General features: G+C 45.4%; 2 protein-coding genes across 4 annotated transcripts in view; both read right to left on the bottom strand.

The window, feature by feature from the left end:
• KIF21B (kinesin family member 21B) overlaps positions 1-18,142 on the bottom strand; it is a 764,016-nt gene that overhangs the window by 446,908 nt on the left and 298,966 nt on the right. For all 3 annotated transcript variants that reach the window (XM_069756481.1, XM_069756482.1, XM_069756483.1), the window contains exon 15: positions 17,821-18,020. In XM_069756481.1, the coding sequence (XP_069612582.1) occupies positions 17,821-18,020 (200 nt within the window). The remainder of the gene's footprint in view (positions 1-17,820; positions 18,021-18,142) is intronic.
• Positions 15,653-17,484, bottom strand: LOC138669755 (uncharacterized). Its single transcript, XM_069756480.1, has 2 exons — positions 16,983-17,484; positions 15,653-16,662 (listed from the first exon to the last, which is right to left on the bottom strand). The coding sequence occupies exons 1-2, from the start codon at positions 17,336-17,338 to the stop codon at positions 15,780-15,782; spliced, it is 1,239 nt and encodes a 412-aa protein (XP_069612581.1). The 5' UTR covers positions 17,339-17,484; the 3' UTR covers positions 15,653-15,779.

Raw genomic sequence — 18,142 nt, 5'->3', positions numbered from 1 at the left:
TGCAGCGGTGCTCGTGGCTGCAAACCCCGGGGAATGAAGGTAAAGTAGGTCAATGACCTATATTTACCTTAATTCGCGGTGAGGCACCCTCTGCTGGTTGTTCCTCGAGCGTGGGAACTTTCCTAGAAAGCTCCCAGGCTCGAGTTCATATGAGGACAGCCAGCAGAGGGCGCCTCACCGCAAAATAAGGTAAATATAGGTCATTGACCTACTTTACCTTCATTCCCCGGGGTTTTGCAGCCACGAGCACCGCTGCATTAGCAGAGCTCCTGGCTGTAAAATATTTTAACCCCTTCAGATGGATTTACATCGTGGGACGTTACAGATCTTCGGAAGGTATGTATATTGTTGGTTTATTATTTTTTCTGTGTTACAGAGCGAGGGTCTTCAGGTGGATTGAGAGTACAATAAAATATTACAACAACCTTTGTGTTTATTTCATTAAAATACTTTTTAATAATGTGTTTGTGGTTTTTTTAACCCTTTACTACTATTGGATTAATAATGGATAGGTGTCATAATTGACGCCTCTCCATTATTAATCTGGCTTAATGTCACATTACAATAGCAAGGTGGCATTAACCCTTCATTACCCCATATCCCACCGCTACACGGGAATGGGAAGAAAGTGGCCAAGTGCCAGAATAGGCGCATCTTCCAGATGTGCCTTTTCTGGGGTGGCTGGGGGCAGGTGTTTTTAGCCAGGGGGAGGCCAATAACCATGGACCCTCTCCAGGCTATTAATATCTGCCCTCAGTCACTGGCTTTACTACTCTGGCGGAGAAAATTGCGCGGGAGCCCACGCCAATTTTTTCCGCCATTTAACCCTTTAATTTAATAGCTAGAACGGCCAAATTTTGCATATACACACTACTGACATTAGTAGTGTGGAATATGCAAAAAAACTGGGGATATGAGATGGTTTACTGGATGTAAACCATGTCTCATATCATGTCGGGTTGAGGAAGGAGATAGCAAAAGCCGGCAATTGAATTACCGGCTTTAAAGCTATCTAGCGCTGTATGAAATAATAATATATATACATATATGTGTCTCAATGACATATATATATATATATATATATATATACCTATTCTATGTGTACACATTTATTCTACCTATTCTATTGTAAGCTGTCAGTGTGATTTTACTGTACACCGCACTGAATTACCGGCTTTTCTCTCTAACACCGCTGCGTATTTCTCGCAAGTCACACTGCTGGTCAGTGTATAATCCGTATTTTTCTGGCTTCCATAGACTTTCACTGGCGATTTTTTTGCGCAATACGGTGACAAACGCAGCATGCTGCGATTTTCTACGGCCGTAGAAAGCCGTATAATACGGATCAGTAAAATATGGCAGATAGGAGCAGGGGCATAGAGAATAATTCGTCCGTGTGTAATGCGTGATTACGGACGTATTTTATGCGCTCATACGTCCGTAAAACTCGCTAGTGTGACGCCGGCCTAACTATTATTATAAAGTAAATTAAGATTGACAAACTTAAGAAATAAGAATTGATGTTTTTGGCATTAAAATGGGCACTGTAGGTGTTTTCCTGTCCTCCACTCACTGCCGACTTTGATTCCCCATTGACTTGCATTGGGTTTCGTGTTTCGGTTGGCCCCCGACTTTTCGCAATAATCGGCCGATTTCACCCGACCCGACTTTTGAGAAAGTCGGGTTTCGCGAAACCCGACTTGATCCTAAAAAAGTAAAAGTCGCTCAACTCTACTCTTTACTTTAGTTTCATAGAGCAGGGAAAGCAAGTAAAGGGAATCTGTCAACAGGTTTTTGTTACCTGATCACAGAGCAGCATAATGTAGGAAAGCAGACCATGATTCCAACATTGTATCTCTTAGATCGGGGTCACACTTGCGAGTGCAATGTGAGAAACTCGCACGAGTCTCTCGCATCAATACCCGGCACAGCCACCGGCACTCAGGAATGGAGAATGCGGCTGCATGTATTTCTATGCAGCTGAACGTTCCGGTCCCAAATGCCGGTGGCTGTGTCGGGTATTAATGCGAGAGACTCGTGCGAGTTTCTCGCATTGCACTCCAAGTGTGACCCCACCCTTATTTGAATGGTTGCAGCATTTATGACACAATCAGATATTTTAGATCTAGCATATAGCAAAGCTGAGAAAGCTAACTCCACCCACTCCACAGCTTTCTATGTACTATGGCTATTGACAGTAAGCTGCTCATCACAGGAAGGGGAGTGGTCGGTCTAACAAACGCATGAGACCTAGTACAGGCAGTGATATTCACCTATTGATAAAACCTCCATTATAAGTAAACAACAACTGACAGCTTAATAAGTGGCACATCCCTGAATACAGTGTTTTAACCCTTACAACATTCTGTTCTCAGATTACATAGCAAAATCTGCTGGCAGAGCATGACTGCGCAGCTGCAGACAAGTAGGTTCTTCTCTGAAATGCCAATGCCATGCTCCAGGTATTGACAGGTTTTTCCCATTTGTGTACAGAGGGAGAAATGTATCAAACAACTGGATTGGGGCAGAGAGAAGCCACAACAGCGTTTCAGAGAAAAATATATTTGGCTACAATAGTGCAGCCAGGCTCTGATTTATGCTGCCTGCAGTTCGCTCAGCATGAATCTAGTGTCACATAGGAATAGCAAACCACTATCCCTAAATCAAATATAACTAGCTGGCAAATAACGAGTAAGCTGTTTCCTGGGTCTGTTATTTTATGTTATTTTTATCAAGTTGTTTATACTACTTAGCGCAATCGTGTTATCGGATCATTTAACACCCCTATTGGGTTATGCACTTCAACATCACAAATAGAGAAATATATCTGAGATAATTGGGGTACTTCCATTAGGGTAAGACCAGTTGTGGTGTATGCTTGGACAAAAACTGCATTGCCAGTGCGATTCTCGAACGCTACTGGTCACATTGATGTGAACGACATGTTTGGCCTTATCCTTTTCAGTGACAGTGTCATTTTTTTAAATTTAAGTGGAAATACCAAATGCAATTAGTATTATGTGATTTACATTAACTTTTGTATGGGCATAACATTTTGAAATGAAAAATCTAAATTAGTATGCTTACCCTATCGATTCTCACTTATTCCTGCTCAGTCGACTACTGTTCTCCATATATAATTGTATGCAATGTCATTTTGCCATTGATGTTACTACTAGCAATAAACTGTAACTGTGGCTTTGCCACAAATCATACATTTCTAGTACTGAAAAAAATTAGGCTACTTTCACACTAGCGTTAACTGCAATACGTTAAAATGCGTCGTTTTGCAGAAAAAACGTATGCAGCAAAATATTTTGCTGCATAAGTTTTTTCCCCATAGACTTGTATTGGCGACGTATTGCGACGGATTTGCATTCGTCGGTATACGTCTTTCGACGGATGCGTCGAAAAGAGGCGACACGTCGTCTGGAAAAAAGAAGATTGTAACGTTTTTTGTCTCCGCCAATAAAACGTGTCTCGGCGCATTCGTCGGCATGCGTCTTTTGCTAGAATGAAAGTCTATGAGCGACGGATGCGTCGAGACACGTCGTACGACGCAATGCAGCGCTGCAATACGTTTTTTTCTACTGAGCATGCTCAGAAACAGGTGTTTTTATCTAAATGGCCAGACATCCCCAAATCTATATAAACCTGGTCTGGGCCTTCAACCCCCACATATGCCAGCAAGACTCAGAGAGAAGAAGAAGCCTCCAGCCAGCCGGACACCAAGAGCCCAGCCTGGACACCAAGAGCCCAGCCTGGACCCCAAGAGCCCTGCCGGACACCAAGAGCCCAGCCGGACCCCAAGAGCCCAGCCTGGACCCCAAGAGCCCTGCCGGACACCAAGAGCCCAGCCTGGACACCAAGAGCCCAGCCGGACCCCAAGAGCCCAGCCTGGACCCCAAGAGCCCTGCCGGACACCAAGAGCCCAGCCTGGACACCAAGAGCCCAGCCGGACCCCAAGAGCCCAGCCTGGACCCCAAGAGCCCTGCCGGACACCAAGAGCCCAGCCGGACCCCAAGAGCCCAGCCTGGACCCCAAGAGCCCTGCCGGACACCAAGAGCCCAGCCGGACAGCAAGAGCCCAGCCTGGCAGCAAGGACCAGACACACTACAACAGTGTGAGTATATTGCCATTTGTGTGTGTGTGTGTGCGCATTTGTGTATGACGTACTGACTATAGCAAGAGCTTATAAAACCTGAATCCAACCTGAGGCCTGCCGTCATCCTGCAACAGCCATTGCCATGCTACAGTCCAGATCCACCGTGAGGCCTGCCACTGTGAAGATATCAAGCTCCAGCCGGAGGACTGATGGCCGTGTGTGTGTGTGTGTGTGGGTGTGTGTGTTTATTTTTGTACTGCTGTGTGCTTTTCTATGTATGTGTTCACGTGCCTGCACCTTATTATGCCTTCGTCAATATTGCGACTGTTCATGTGTTATGCTTGCGTTATGACTCGGCTTGCAGGTATGTTTGTGTGCGTCTTGTTGGTTGCATGTGCATTTGTCAATGCCATATTGGTTAATATTGATTTTTGATGTATTTACTAATTAAGGTACCGTCACACTGAGTGACGCTGCAGCAATACCGACAATAATCCGGATCACTGCAGCGTCGCTGTTTGGTCGCTGGAGAGCTGTTACACAGACAGCTCTCCAGCAACCAACGATGCCAGTAACCAGGGTAAACATGGGGTTACTAAGTGCATAGCCGCGCTTAGTAACCCGATGTTTACCATGGTTACCAGTGTAAAAGTTAAAAAAAAAAAAGGTAAAAAAAAAAATATCCGCTGTCTGTCCCCGTGCTGTGCTTCTCTGCATTGTGAGCGCCAGCCAGCCGTAAAGCAGAGCAGAGCGGTGACGTCACCACTCTGCTTTCCGGCCGCTGTGCTTATACAGGGCAGAGAAGCAGAACGCCGAGGGACAGACAGCGGAACATAAGTATGAAGTGTTTGTGTTTTTTCTTACTTTTACACTGTTAACCAGGGTAAACATCGGGTTAATAAGTGCAGAGCTGCGCTTAGTAACCTGATGTTTACCCTAGTTACCAGTGAACAAATCGCTTAATTGGCGTCACACACGGCGATTCAGCGATGTCTACATAAAGTCCAGCAACGAAATAAAGTTCTGGACTTTCTGCAGCGACCAATGACATCACAGCAGGATTCTGATCGCCGCTGTGTGTCAAACTGAACGATATCGCTAACCAGGACGCTGCAACGTCACGGTTTGCTAGCGATATCGTTCAGTGTGACGGTACCTTTAACCCCTTCATGACCCAGCCTATTTTGACCTTAATGACCTGGCCGTTTTTTGCAATTCTGACCAGTGTCCCTTTATGAGGTAATAACTCAGGAACGCTTCAACGGATCCTAGCGGTTCTGAGATTGTTTTTTCGTGACATATTGGGCTTCATGTTAGTGGTAAATTTAGGTCAATAAATTCTGCGTTTATTTGTGATAAAAACGGAAATTTGGCGAAAATTTTGAAAATTTCGCAATTTTCACATTTTGAATTTTTATTCTGTTAAACCAGAGAGTTATGTGACACCAAATAGTTAATAAATAACATTTCCCACACGTCTACTTTACACCAGCACAATTTTGGAAACAACATTTTTTTTTGCTAGGAAGTTATAAGAGTTAAAATTTGACCAGCGATTTCTCATTTTTACAACGAAATTTACAAAACCATTTTTTTTAGGGACCACCTCACATTTGAAGTCAGTTTGAGGGGTCTATATGGATGAAAATACCCAAAAGTGACACCATTCTAAAAAATGCACCCCTCAAGGTACTCAAAACCACATTCAAGAAGTTTATTAACCCTTCAGGTGCTTCACAGCAGCAGAAGCAACATGGAAGGAAAAAATGAACATTTAACTTTTTAGTCACAAAAATTATCTTTTAGCAACATTTTTTTTATTTTCCCAATGGTACAAGGAGAAACTGAACCACGAAAGTTGTTGTCCAATTTGTCCTGAGTACGCTGATACCTCATATGTGGGGGTAAACCAATGTTTGGGCGCACGGCAGGGCTTGGAAGGGAAGGAGCGCCATTTGACTTTTTGAATGAAAAATTGGCTCCACTCTTTAGCGGACACCATGTCACGTTTGGAGAGCCCCCGTGTGCCTAAAAATTGGAGCTCCCCCACACGTGACCCCATTTTGGAAACTAGACGCCCCAAGGAACTTATCTAGATGCATAGTGAGAACTTTGAACCCCCGGGGGCTTCACAAATTGATCCGTAAAAATGAAAAAGTACTTTTTTTTCACAAAAAAATTCTTTTAGCCTCAATTTTTTTCATTTTCACATGGGCAACAGGATAAAATGGATCCTAAAATTTGTTGGGCAATTTCTCATGAGTACACCGATACCTCACATGTGGAGGTAAACCACTGTTTGGGCACATGGTAAGGTTCGGAAGGGAAGGAGCGCCATTTGACTCTTTGAATGAAAAATTATCTCCATCGTTAGCGGACACCATGTCGTGTTTGGAGAGCCCCCGTGTGCCTAAACATTGGAGCTCCCCCACAAATGACCCCATTTTGGAAACTAGACCCCCCAAGGAACTTATCTAGATGCATATTGAGCACTTTAAACCCTCAGGTGCTTCACAAATTGATCTGTAAAAATGAAAAAGTACTTTTTTTTTTCACAAAAAAATTCTTTTCGCCTCAGTTTTTCATTTTCACATGGGCAATAGGATAAAATGAATCCTAAAATTTGTTGGGCAATTTCTCCAGAGTACGCCGATACCTCATATGTGGGGGTAAACCACTGTTTGGGCACACGGCAGGGCTCGGAAGGGAAGGCGCGCCATTTGACTTTTTGAATGGAAAATTAGCTCCAATTGTTAGCGGACACCATGTCGCGTTTAGAGAGCCCCTGTGTGCCTATGCATTGGAGCTCCCCCACAAGTGACCCCATTTTGGAAACTAGACCCCCCAAGGAACTTATCTAGATGCATATTGAGCACTTTAAACCCCCAGGTGCTTCACAGAAGTTTATAATGCAGAGCCATGAAAATAAAAAATAATTTTTCTTTCCTCAAAAATGATTTTTAGCCTGGAATTTCCTATTTTGCCAAGGGTAATAGGAGAAATTGGACCGCAAATGTTGTTGTCCAGTTTGTCCTGAGTACGCTGATACCCCATATGTGGGGGTAAACCACTGTTTGGGCGCACGGCAGGGCTCGGAAGGGAAGGCACGCCAATTGGCTTTTTAAATGGAAAATTAGCTCCAATCATTAGCGGACACCATGTCACGTTTGGAGAGCCCCTGTGTGCCTAAACATTGGAGATCCCCCACATATGACCCCATTTTGGAAACTAGACCCCCAAAGGAACTAATCTAGATGTGTGGTGAGGACTTTGAACTTCCAAGTGCTTCACAGAAGTTTATAACGCAGAGCCATGAAAATAAAATAAAAATTTTATTTTCTCTAAAATGATCTTTTAGCCTGCAATTTATTATTTTCCCAAGGGTAACAGGAGAAATTTGACCCCAAAAGTTGTTGTACAGTTTCTCCTGAGTACGCTGATACCCCATATGTGGGGGTAAACCACAGTTTGGGCACATGTCGGGGCTCGAAAGTCAAGTAGTGACATTTTGAAATGCAGACTTTGATGGAATGCTCTGCGGGCGTTACGTTGCGTTTGCAGAGCCCCTGATGTGGCTAAACAGTAGAAACCCCCCACAAGTGACCCCATTTTAGAAACTAGACCCCGAAAGGAACTTATCTAGATGTGAGGTGAGCACTTTGAACCCCCAAGTGCTTCACAGAAGTTTATAACACAGAGCAGTGAAAATAATAAATACGTTTTCTTTCCTCAAAAATAATTTTTTAGCCCAGAATTTTTTATTTTCCCAAGGGTTACAGGAGAAATTGGACCCCAAAAGTTGTTGTCCAGTTTCTCCTGAGTACGCTGATACCCCATATGTGGGGGTAAACCACTGTTTGGGCACACGTCGGGGCTCAGAAGGGAAGTAGTGACTTTTGAAATGCAGACTTTGATGGAATGGTCTGCGGGCATCACGTTGCGTTTGCAGAGCCCCTGGTGTGCCTAAACAGTAGAAACCCCCCACAAGTGACCCCATTTTGGAAACTAGACCCCCCAAGGAACTTATCTAGATATGTGGTGAGCACTTTGAACCCCCAAGTGCTTCACAGACGTTTACAACGCAGAGCCGTGAAAATAAAAAATCATTTTTCTTTCCTCAAAAATGATGTTTTAGCAAGCAATTTTTTATTTTCTCAAGGGTAACAGGAGAAATTGGACCCCAGTAATTGTTGCCCAGTTTGTCCTGAGTACGCTGATACCCCATATGTGGGGGTAAACCACTGTTTGGGCACATGTCGGGGCTCGGAAGTCAAGTAGTGACGTTTTGAAATGCAGACTTTGATGGAATGGTCTGCGGGCGTCACGTTGCGTTTGCAGAGCCCCTGGTGTGCCTAAACAGTAGAAACCCCCCACAAGTGACCCCATTTTGGAAACTAGACCCCCCAAGGAACTTATCTAGATATGTGGTGAGCACTTTGAACCCCCAAGTGCTTCACAGACGTTTACAACGCAGAGCCGTGAAAATAAAAAATCATTTTACTTTCCTCAAAAATGATGTTTTAGCAAGCAATTTTTTATTTTCTCAAGGGTAACAGGAGAAATTGGACCCCAGTAATTGTTGCCCAGTTTGTCCTGAGTACACTGATACCCCATATGTGGGGGTAAACCACTGTTTGGGCACACGTCGGGGCTCGGAAGGGAAGGAGCACCATTTGACTTTTTGAATAAAAGATTGGCTGGAATCAATGGTGGCGCCATGTTGCGTTTGGAGACCCCCTGATGTGCCTAAACAGTGGAAACCCCTCAATTCTTACGCCAACACACCCCTAACCCTTATCCCAACTGTAGCCGTAACCCTAACCACAACCCTAACCGCAACACACCCCTAACCACAACCCTAACCCCAACACACCCCTAACCCTAACCACAACCCTAATTCCAACCCAACCCTAACCCTAAGGCTATGTACCCACGTTGCGGATTCGTGTGAGATTTTTCCGCACCATTTTTGAAAAATCCGCGGGTAAAAGGCACTGCGTTTTACCTGCGGATTTCACCTGCGGATTCCTATTGAGGAATAGGTGTAAAACGCTGCGGAATCCGCACAAAGAATTGACATGCTGCGGAAAATACAACGCAGCGTTTCCGTGCGGTATTTTCCGCACCATGGGCACAGCGGATTTGGTTTTCCATAGGTTTACATGGTACTGTAAACCTGATGGAACACTGCTGCGGATCCGCAGCGGCCAATCCGCTGCGGATCCGCAGCCAAATCCGCACCGTGTGCACATAGCCTAATTCTAAAGGTATGTGCACACGCTTTGGAAAACGCTGCGGATCCGCAGCAGTTTCCCATGAGTTTACATTTCAATGTAAACCTATGGGAAACAAAAATCGCTGTACACATGCTGCGGAAAAACTGCACGGAAACGCAGCGGTTTACATTCCGCAGCATGTCACTTCTTTCTGCGGATTCCACAGCGGTTTTACAACTGCTTCAATAGAAAATCGCAGTTGTAAAACCGCAGTGAAATGCGCAGAAAAACCGCGGTAAATCTGCCATAAATCCGCAGCGGTTTAGCACTGCGGATTTATCAAATCCGCTGCAGAAAAATCCGCAGAGGACCAGAATACGTGTGCACATACCGAAACCCTAACCCTAACCCTAACCCTACCCCTAACCCTACCCCTACCCCTACCCCTAACCCTACCCCTACCCCTACCCCTAACCCTACCCCTAACCCTAACCCTAACCCTAACCCTACCCCTAACCCTACCCCTAACCCTAACCCTAACCCTAGTTCTAACTCCAACCTTAGTGAAAAAAAAAAAAAATTCTTTATTTTATTATTGTCCCTATCTATGGGGGACAAATGGGGGGGGTCATTTACTGTTTTTTTATTTTGACCACTGTGATAGATTATATCACAGTGATCAAAATTCACATTGGAACGAATCTGCCGGCCGGCAGATTCGGCGGGCGCACTGCGCATGCGCCCGCCATTTTGGAACATGGCGGCGCTCGGGGAAGAAGACTGACGGACCCCGCCAGGATCGGTAAGTATAAGGGGGGGAGATCAGGGCACAGGGGGGGGAGATCAGGGCACGGGGGGGCGTCGGAGCACGGGGGGGAGGGATCGGAGCATGGGGGAGAGTGATCGGTGTGCGGGCGGGTGGATCGGTGTGCAGGGGGGGTGGATCGGTGTGCAGGGGGGGTGGTTCGGAGCACGGGGGGGGATCGGAGTGCGGGGGGGTTTGATTGGAGCACGGGGGGGTGTGATTGGAGCACGGGGGAGCGGACAGGAGGACGGGGGAGCGGAGCACAGGACGGAGGGGAGCGGGCCACAGATCGGGGGGCTGGGGGGGCGATCGGAGGGGTGGGGTGGGGGCACATTAGTATTTCCAGCCATGGCCGATGATATTGCAGCATCGGCCATGGCTGGATTGTAATATTTCACCATTTTTTTAGGTGAAATATTACAAATCGCTCTGATTGGCAGTTTCACTTTCAACAGCCAATCAGAGCGATCGTAGCCACGAGGGGGTGAAGCCACCCCCCCTGGGCTAAACTACCACTCCCCCTGTCCCTGCAGATCGGGTGAAATGGGAGTTAACCCTTTCACCCGATCTGCAGGGACGCGATCTTTCTGTGACACAGCATATGCGTCACAGGTCGGATTGGCACCGACTTTCATGACGCATACGCTGTGTCACAGGTCGGGAAGGGGTTAAGGTACCGTCACACTTAGCGACGCTGCAGCGATACCGACAACGATCCGGATCGCTGCAGCGTCGCTGTTTGGTCGCTGGAGAGCTGTCACAAAGACCACTCTCCAGCGACCAACGATCCAGAGGTCCCCGGTAAACCAGGGTAAACATCGGGTAACTAAGCGCAGGGCCGCGCTTAGTAACCCGATGTTTACCCTGGTTACCAGCGTAAAAAAACAAACAGTACATACTTACATTCAGCTGTCTGTCCCCTGCCGTCTGGTTACTGCACTGAATGCTGGCCGTAAAGTGAAAGCAGAGCACAGCCACAGCGGTGAGTCATCGCTGTGTGACTCACCGCTGTGCTGTGCTTTCACTTTCACTTTCCGGCCAGCAGTCAGTGCAGGAACCAGACGGCAGGGGACAGACAGCTGAATGTAAGTATGTACTGTTTGTTTTTTTACGCTGGTAACCAGGGTAAACATCGGGTTACTAAGCGCGGCCCTGCGCTTAGTTACCCGATGTTTACCCTGGTTACCAGCAAAGACATCGCTGAATCGGTGTCACACACGCCGATTCAGCGATGTCTGCGGGGAGTCCAGCGACCAAATAAAGTTCTGGACTTTATTCCCCGACCAGCGACATCACAGCAGGGGCCTGATCGCTGCTGCGTGTCACACTGGACGATATCGCTAGTGAGGACGCTGCAACGTCACAGATCGCTAGCGATATCGTCTAGTGTGACAGTACCTTTAGTATAGTGTTTTGTGCACCTTTTTTTTTTTTTTGTTTAATAAAATGGATGTATTATTGCAAAGTCTAATGGTCTGCAGCTTGAGGTTATATTTTTTTTTTTTAAATTTACTTAACCATTCCCATTCGATGTACTTGTATTTTAAAATAAAGAGCATTTCTGCTCCATTGTGATTTAAAAAAAAAAAAAAAGAAATAAATTATATATTAATAAAATGTTTCTTAAAAAATTGTCCGTAGTATAATTTCTTAAAGGTAAATTTAAATCAGGTGTATGTACCAATGGTTACACATGCAATACAGAGTTGTTTGAGTGGTCATTTTTTAATAAAGGTTATCCTTTGAAATTTTATTTCGGGGAGGTAATTGTTTTTTTTTTTAAAACATAAAAATATTTTTAAAGGTGTCTCACAGTTTACCTTTTTTTGTTTTTGGGACATGGAAAAGAATGGTATAACGTGCACCAGTTTTTGGGTTTGGGTGTTCACATATTTTTCTCATTTTAACATGGTGTTTAGTGGTAAACATTACCTATTTCTGCTTTGGTCTAACTTTCAATCCATTATACTTATTATATTGCAGATAGAGTAGGGACCACACTGACCGGCATAAGCCACCTGGACCACAGCCACCTGGCCCACATCCAGAAAATCTGAAAAGTAAGTTTTGAAGACCCCAAATCTGCTACTTCAATGTGTAGAGCAGATTGCAAGTGTCTTTTAACTTACAGACCTACCAGGACCACAGCCACCTGGACCACAGCCACCTTGACCACAGCCACCTGGACCACAGCCACCTGGACCACAGCCACCTGGCCCACATCCAGAAAATCTGAAAAGTAAGTTTTGAAGACCCCAAATCTGCTACTTCAATGTGTAGAGCAGATTGCAAGTGTCTTTTAACTTACAGACCTACCAGGACCACAGCCACCTTGACCACAGCCACCTTGACCACAGCCACCTGGACCACAGCCACCTGGACCACAGCCACCTGGCCCACATCCAGAAAATCTGAAAAGTAAGTTTTGAAGACCCCAAATCTGCTACTTCAATGTGTAGAGCAGATTGCAAGTGTCTTTTAACTTACAGACCTACCAGGACCACAGCCACCTTGACCACAGCCACCTTGACCACAGCCACCTGGACCACAGCCACCTGGACCACAGCCACCTGGCCCACATCCAGAAAATCTGAAAAGTAAGTTTTGAAGACCCCAAATCTGCTACTTCAATGTGTAGAGCAGATTGCAAGTGTCTTTTAACTTACAGACCTACCAGGACCACAGCCACCTGGACCACAGCCACCTTGACCACAGCCACCTGGACCACAGCCACCTGGACCACAGCCACCTGGCCCACATCCAGAAAATCTGAAAAGTAAGTTTTGAAGACCCCAAATCTGCTACTTCAATGTGTAGAGCAGATTGCAAGTGTCTTTTAACTTACAGACCTACCAGGACCACAGCCACCTGGACCACAGCCACCTTGACCACAGCCACCTGGACCACAGCCACCTGGACCACAGCCACCTGGCCCACATCCAGAAAATCTGAAAAGTAAGTTTTGAAGACCCCAAATCTGCTACTTCAATGTGTAGAGCAGATTGCAAGTGTCTTTTAACTTACAGACCTACCAGGACCACAGCCACCTGGACCACAGCCACCTTGACCACAGCCACCTGGACCACAGCCACCTGGACCACAGCCACCTGGCCCACATCCAGAAAATCTGAAAAGTAAGTTTTGAAGACCCCAAATCTGCTACTTCAATGTGTAGAGCAGATTGCAAGTGTCTTTTAACTTACAGACCTACCAGGACCACAGCCACCTGGACCACAGCCACCTTGACCACAGCCACCTGGACCACAGCCACCTGGACCACAGCCACCTTGACCACAGCCACCTGGACCACAGCCACACAATGTCCTCTTCCGGCAGCCCTCCTCCACAGCAACAGCAGGTATCGGTAAGTAAAAAAATTTTTTTTTTTTTTTTTTTAAATTTACATCATTTTGAGTCACTACATGCATTTATTATGTTTCAACAGGAATCAGAATCCGATAAGGAGCTGTCGGAAGGGACCGAGACGGGTGGAGACATCGAAGTGGAGGAGGAACCAAGTGTACGTAGTGGTGAAACACTTGCTTCACACATCACACTGCACCGTACACAAAACAGAATTTCATATATAACGTAACACAGAAAACATATACATACATTAAAGCTAATTTTTTTATCCTTTATTTCAGTCTCCTGCTGCTGCTGCTGCTGGTGCTGCTGAACGTCCAGCACAGCATGAAGGTTCTCCCAGGCGCTCCCAGAGTCGGCGGACTCGACGCCGCGGTCGGCCATCAGTGAGTCGGTTTTTTGTGGGGCTTCAATTGTTAATTTTTTGCTTTCAGTCTACTAATTTTTAATTCTTTCTTTTTTTTTTGTTCTAACAGGCTTCACAGTGTGCTCCCGAATACGATTCAGATATCGATATTGAAGCCCTCATCGAGGAGGTTCGTGAACGGGAGCCACTGTGGAACATGGCTGACCGCAGGCATGCTGATACCAGTGTCACCCGTCGGCTCTGGTTGGAAGTATGCCGGAACATCTTTGCGAGGTGGGAGGACCTTCTTCCACAGCAGCAGAGCAAACTATGTAAGTATTCACTTTTCAGTGATGTTTTGAGCTGAATGTAATGTCTTGCATTTACGAATATTTTTTTTTTTTTCTTCATTCCTGTCTTCACAGGTACCAAGGTTAGGAAGCGGTGGCGGTCATTGAGGGATCGCTTTAAGAGGGAGTTTAACAAGGAGATGCAGGCCCCGAGTGGCTCAGCAGCAAGGAAGAAGAGGAGGTACAGATATGGCCCGAACCTCTCCTTCCTGAGGGAAACCATGCTGAGTAGAGTGTAAGTATTCAACATCACAGTAAGAACCTGTCTAATCACAAAACTTTTGTTTCAGTCCGGCCTTTTTCATATCAATATATTAACTTATTTTTTTTTCTTTCACAGCACCTACTCCAGCCACCGTGCGCCTGCATCTACCTCTGCACCCTCTGAAGCGATCCCTCCTGAGTCCGCCACCGGGGACCACGTCTGTAGGCCCCACACCTCTCACCCCTCTGTCCCCTCCACTTCATCCGCCTCTACCAGTGGAGTGCAGCCTTCCTTACTCGCATCTGATGGTCAACAGATAGCGTTCCCTTTACCCCACCCCTCTGACCCTGCCACCTCTACACCACCGGTAGGTTCATGGCGGCAGCGTCAGAGGGGTCAGGAAAGGAGCTATGCTCCTGAGTTCTTGCATCTAAATGCAGGCTTCCAAAATTCATTTAAAATTTTGGGAGAACAAGTGACTGCTGGTTTCAGCATGATGCAATCACGCATGAGTGAAAACCACCATGAAATCAGCAGTCGCTTGGATAGACTGCATTTAGATGTAAGTCAAGCTCCAGCCAATCTTTTTTTTCAGTCCATGCTCAGGAGCATGGAAAAGCTTTCTTTTGATCAGCAGATGCGGGTAATGAATAGCTGCCATAACGCTCTGCTGAAGGTAATTAACGAACCCCAATCTACCCCCACACCTCCCCACACATCCCAGTCCCAATTTCAACACCATGCCCCACAATATCACCGCCAGTCCCAATATCCACATCACTCTCAATATCAACATCAGTACCAATACCCAACCCGGCCCACAACCCAAATGTATTCACCCGTGTTTTCTTCATCTTTGCCCAGCTTTACTTCCCCAGTAAGTTTTCCACCTACCCCAACACAACACCCCTCTGGTCAGCCTCCTGTTTCCCCCCCCCCTTCCACTACAGACGCAACAGGTAGGGATTCCCCAATCCCACCTACCGACGTGGTCCAACCTTCCAGCCCCTCCTCCCATAGTTACTCCACCCAACAATACCAGGACCTGTGAACCTGGAATGTACTTGTACATATTTTTTTTTTGCCAAAAAAAAAAAGGTTCTTTAAATTACCAAAAAAAAAATTGTGTGGGAAAATTACCCACAAAAAATATATTTTTTGAAATAAACATAATTCTGGTTTACAATCTACTGTGTGTGTGTGTTCATTAATTAAGGTAAATATGAAAGGTTAAGTGAAAAGAAACACCAGACGTTTTCAAGGTTTAACAAAATGGTTTTATATTATATTAGCAAGCAAACCACACACACTCTTTTTTTTTTTTTTTTTGTGGCAGTTGCTACCAAAAAATTTTGGAAAAAAAAAAGAAAAAAAATTTAAAAAAAGTCACACAATTATGTCTTGCCATGGAATCCGCCCAACAGGTGACAAAAAATATTCAGCAAACTGTTCCCTCATCCTAGTAACAGAACCGGTGGAGCGAACAGAGGCACTTCGGTAATCCCACAAGGATGTCTCCAATTGTTCGTCATCCAAGGTAACGGGCTCCTTTGAAATAACAAAATTATGGAGCACCACACATGCCTTGACAACATCGTCTACAGTTTTTGTATCCAGTTTTATTGCCGTCAGCAGAACTCTCCACTTTGCTGTCAAAATACCGAAAGAGCACTCTACCACTCTTCTTGCTCTGGTAAGACGGTAATTAAATACCCGCTTGGTGCGGTGTAATTCACGGCTGCTGTATGGTTTCAGTAGGTGCGGCGACAGTTGAAAGGCTTCATCACCTACACACACATAGGGCAAGGCTGGTTCACTGGTTCCTGGGAGCGGTCTTGCTGGCGGGAAATTGTATGTATCTCCATACAGGCAGCGACCCATCGGAGAGTTTTTAAACACTTGGGAGTCGTTGGACCGGCCATACGCTCCTATATCCACAGCAAGGAATCGGCAGTTGGCGTCAGCAATAGCCATGAGTACAATTGAGAAGTATTTTTTATAGTTATAGTACTCTGATCCTGTTCCTGCCGGTTTTGCAATCCTAATGTGTTTGCCGTCCACAGCACCAACACAATTTGGAAAATTACACATTCGCTCAAATTGTTCGGAACTTCTCATCCAGATTTCCATTGTTGGTTGTGGGATATACTCCAGCTGTAAAGTGTCCCAAATCGCACGACATGTGTCCTTCACAATTCCGCCAATAGTGGAAATCCCCAGCCGGAATTGGAAATGGAGTGAAGTCAAAGACTCACCCGTAGCTAGGAAGCTGCAGGGAAAAATAAAAAAAAATGTAAAAAAAAATTGCACAGACCATCAACCAAGAAAAACAAGTGGAATGGCCTCAAATAAACCAACAAATTACATGCTACAGTAAATGCGGCGCAATGTGTCAGCGCAGTATTCTCTGCAGCATGTAATAACATTCAATATGACCAATGACACAAGAAAAAAAAACAAGTGGAATGGCCTCACATAAACCAACAAATGACATGCTACAGTAAATGCGGCGCAATGTGTCAGCGCAGTATTCTCTGCAGCATGTACTCACATTCAATATGAGCAATGACATAAAGAAAAAATGCTTACCGCAGTGTCACCATGAGCCGCTCCGCCGGTGTGATGGCAAGCCTCATCCTTGTGTCCTGCCTTTGGATGACATCCTCTATTTTTCCAACCAAATAATCGAAATGTTCCATCCTCATCCGTACATAACTAAAGAATTTTTGGGGGTTGCACCGCAACTCCAGATAGAGAGTGGACTGGACACCCCTGGTCATCCGCAGCTCATTGATTGGATGTATCCAGAATCGTCGCCTTCTCCGTTGCATCATCCGTCTTTCTGCTGCCGCCTCCTTCTCCCGCACTATGATATCCAGGCGATTCGTCTCAAATATAACTTCAGTAACCAAACTCGAAATCCTCCCAATTACACCATCCATCATTGCCACTAAACTAAAACCCTCAAAGATGTGCTGTAAATACAGTCAGTATATAGATTTCCCTAGTTTCCAGTAGCCAATCAAATTTTGGTGCCTCCCATTTTAAAAACGGATCCGTCGTAAAAACGTATGCAACGGATGGAAAAAACGTATGCAACGTATGCAATGCATCCAGCATTTCAACGGAACCGTTTATCGGATTTGCGACGGTTTTGCGACGGATCCGTCGAAATGCTGTATTCGTTGCATACGTTTTGCAGTTTTTTGACGCATCCGTTTTTTCGGGAAAAAGACGTTTTTGGGACGGTTTGCAGTTAACGCTAGTGTGAAAGTAGCCTTAGGCGATACTGAGCAAACCTGTATTCAAATGGAATTTGGCTGAAAACGTGTTATATTATCTATGACATCAAAGAATCATTTTGACTGGATTTCCTTTGTAAGCGCTATATACATTTTAAACAATATCTTGTTGTCCAGGATCCTACCTTGGCTTTTTTCATGTCACTAAGTTCTCCCTGTAGCTTGCGTAACTCTCGCTCATAGCGTGACTGATTCTTGAGAAGACGCGCATGCTCCCTCTGAGCTAACTGTAACTTCTGCAGGTCTCTGTTCATCTCTCGCAATCGCTTCTCATAATCAGCACGGATCTTATTAGCTTTCTCTTCCGTATAGCACTCCATAGAGCCTGTAGGATCAACGGTCTTGAGATGTATGTGACATATAGTAAGTATGGTACTATGTAATGAAATGGTCAAAAAGAATGGCTGTGGGTTGTAGTTTAAAATAAATTAAAAGCACTGTACAAGG

Source organism: Ranitomeya imitator, chromosome 3, assembly GCF_032444005.1.
Source record: "Ranitomeya imitator isolate aRanImi1 chromosome 3, aRanImi1.pri, whole genome shotgun sequence".
Lineage (NCBI taxonomy): Eukaryota > Metazoa > Chordata > Amphibia > Anura > Dendrobatidae > Ranitomeya > Ranitomeya imitator.
Note: the sequence above shows the minus strand (reverse complement) of the source record. Positions and strands in the feature narration are given on the sequence as shown.

What these genes read in the sequence shown, in the direction of transcription:
- LOC138669755 (XM_069756480.1), bottom strand. Translation starts at nt 17,338, where the DNA reads ATGATGGATGGTGTAATTGGGAGGATTTCGAGTTTGGTTACTGAAGTT. An exon ending in CGGCTCATGGTGACACTGCG is followed by an intron (nt 16,663 to 16,982) that starts GTAAGCATTTTT and finishes TTTTCCCTGCAG; the next exon opens with CTTCCTAGCTACGGGTGAGT.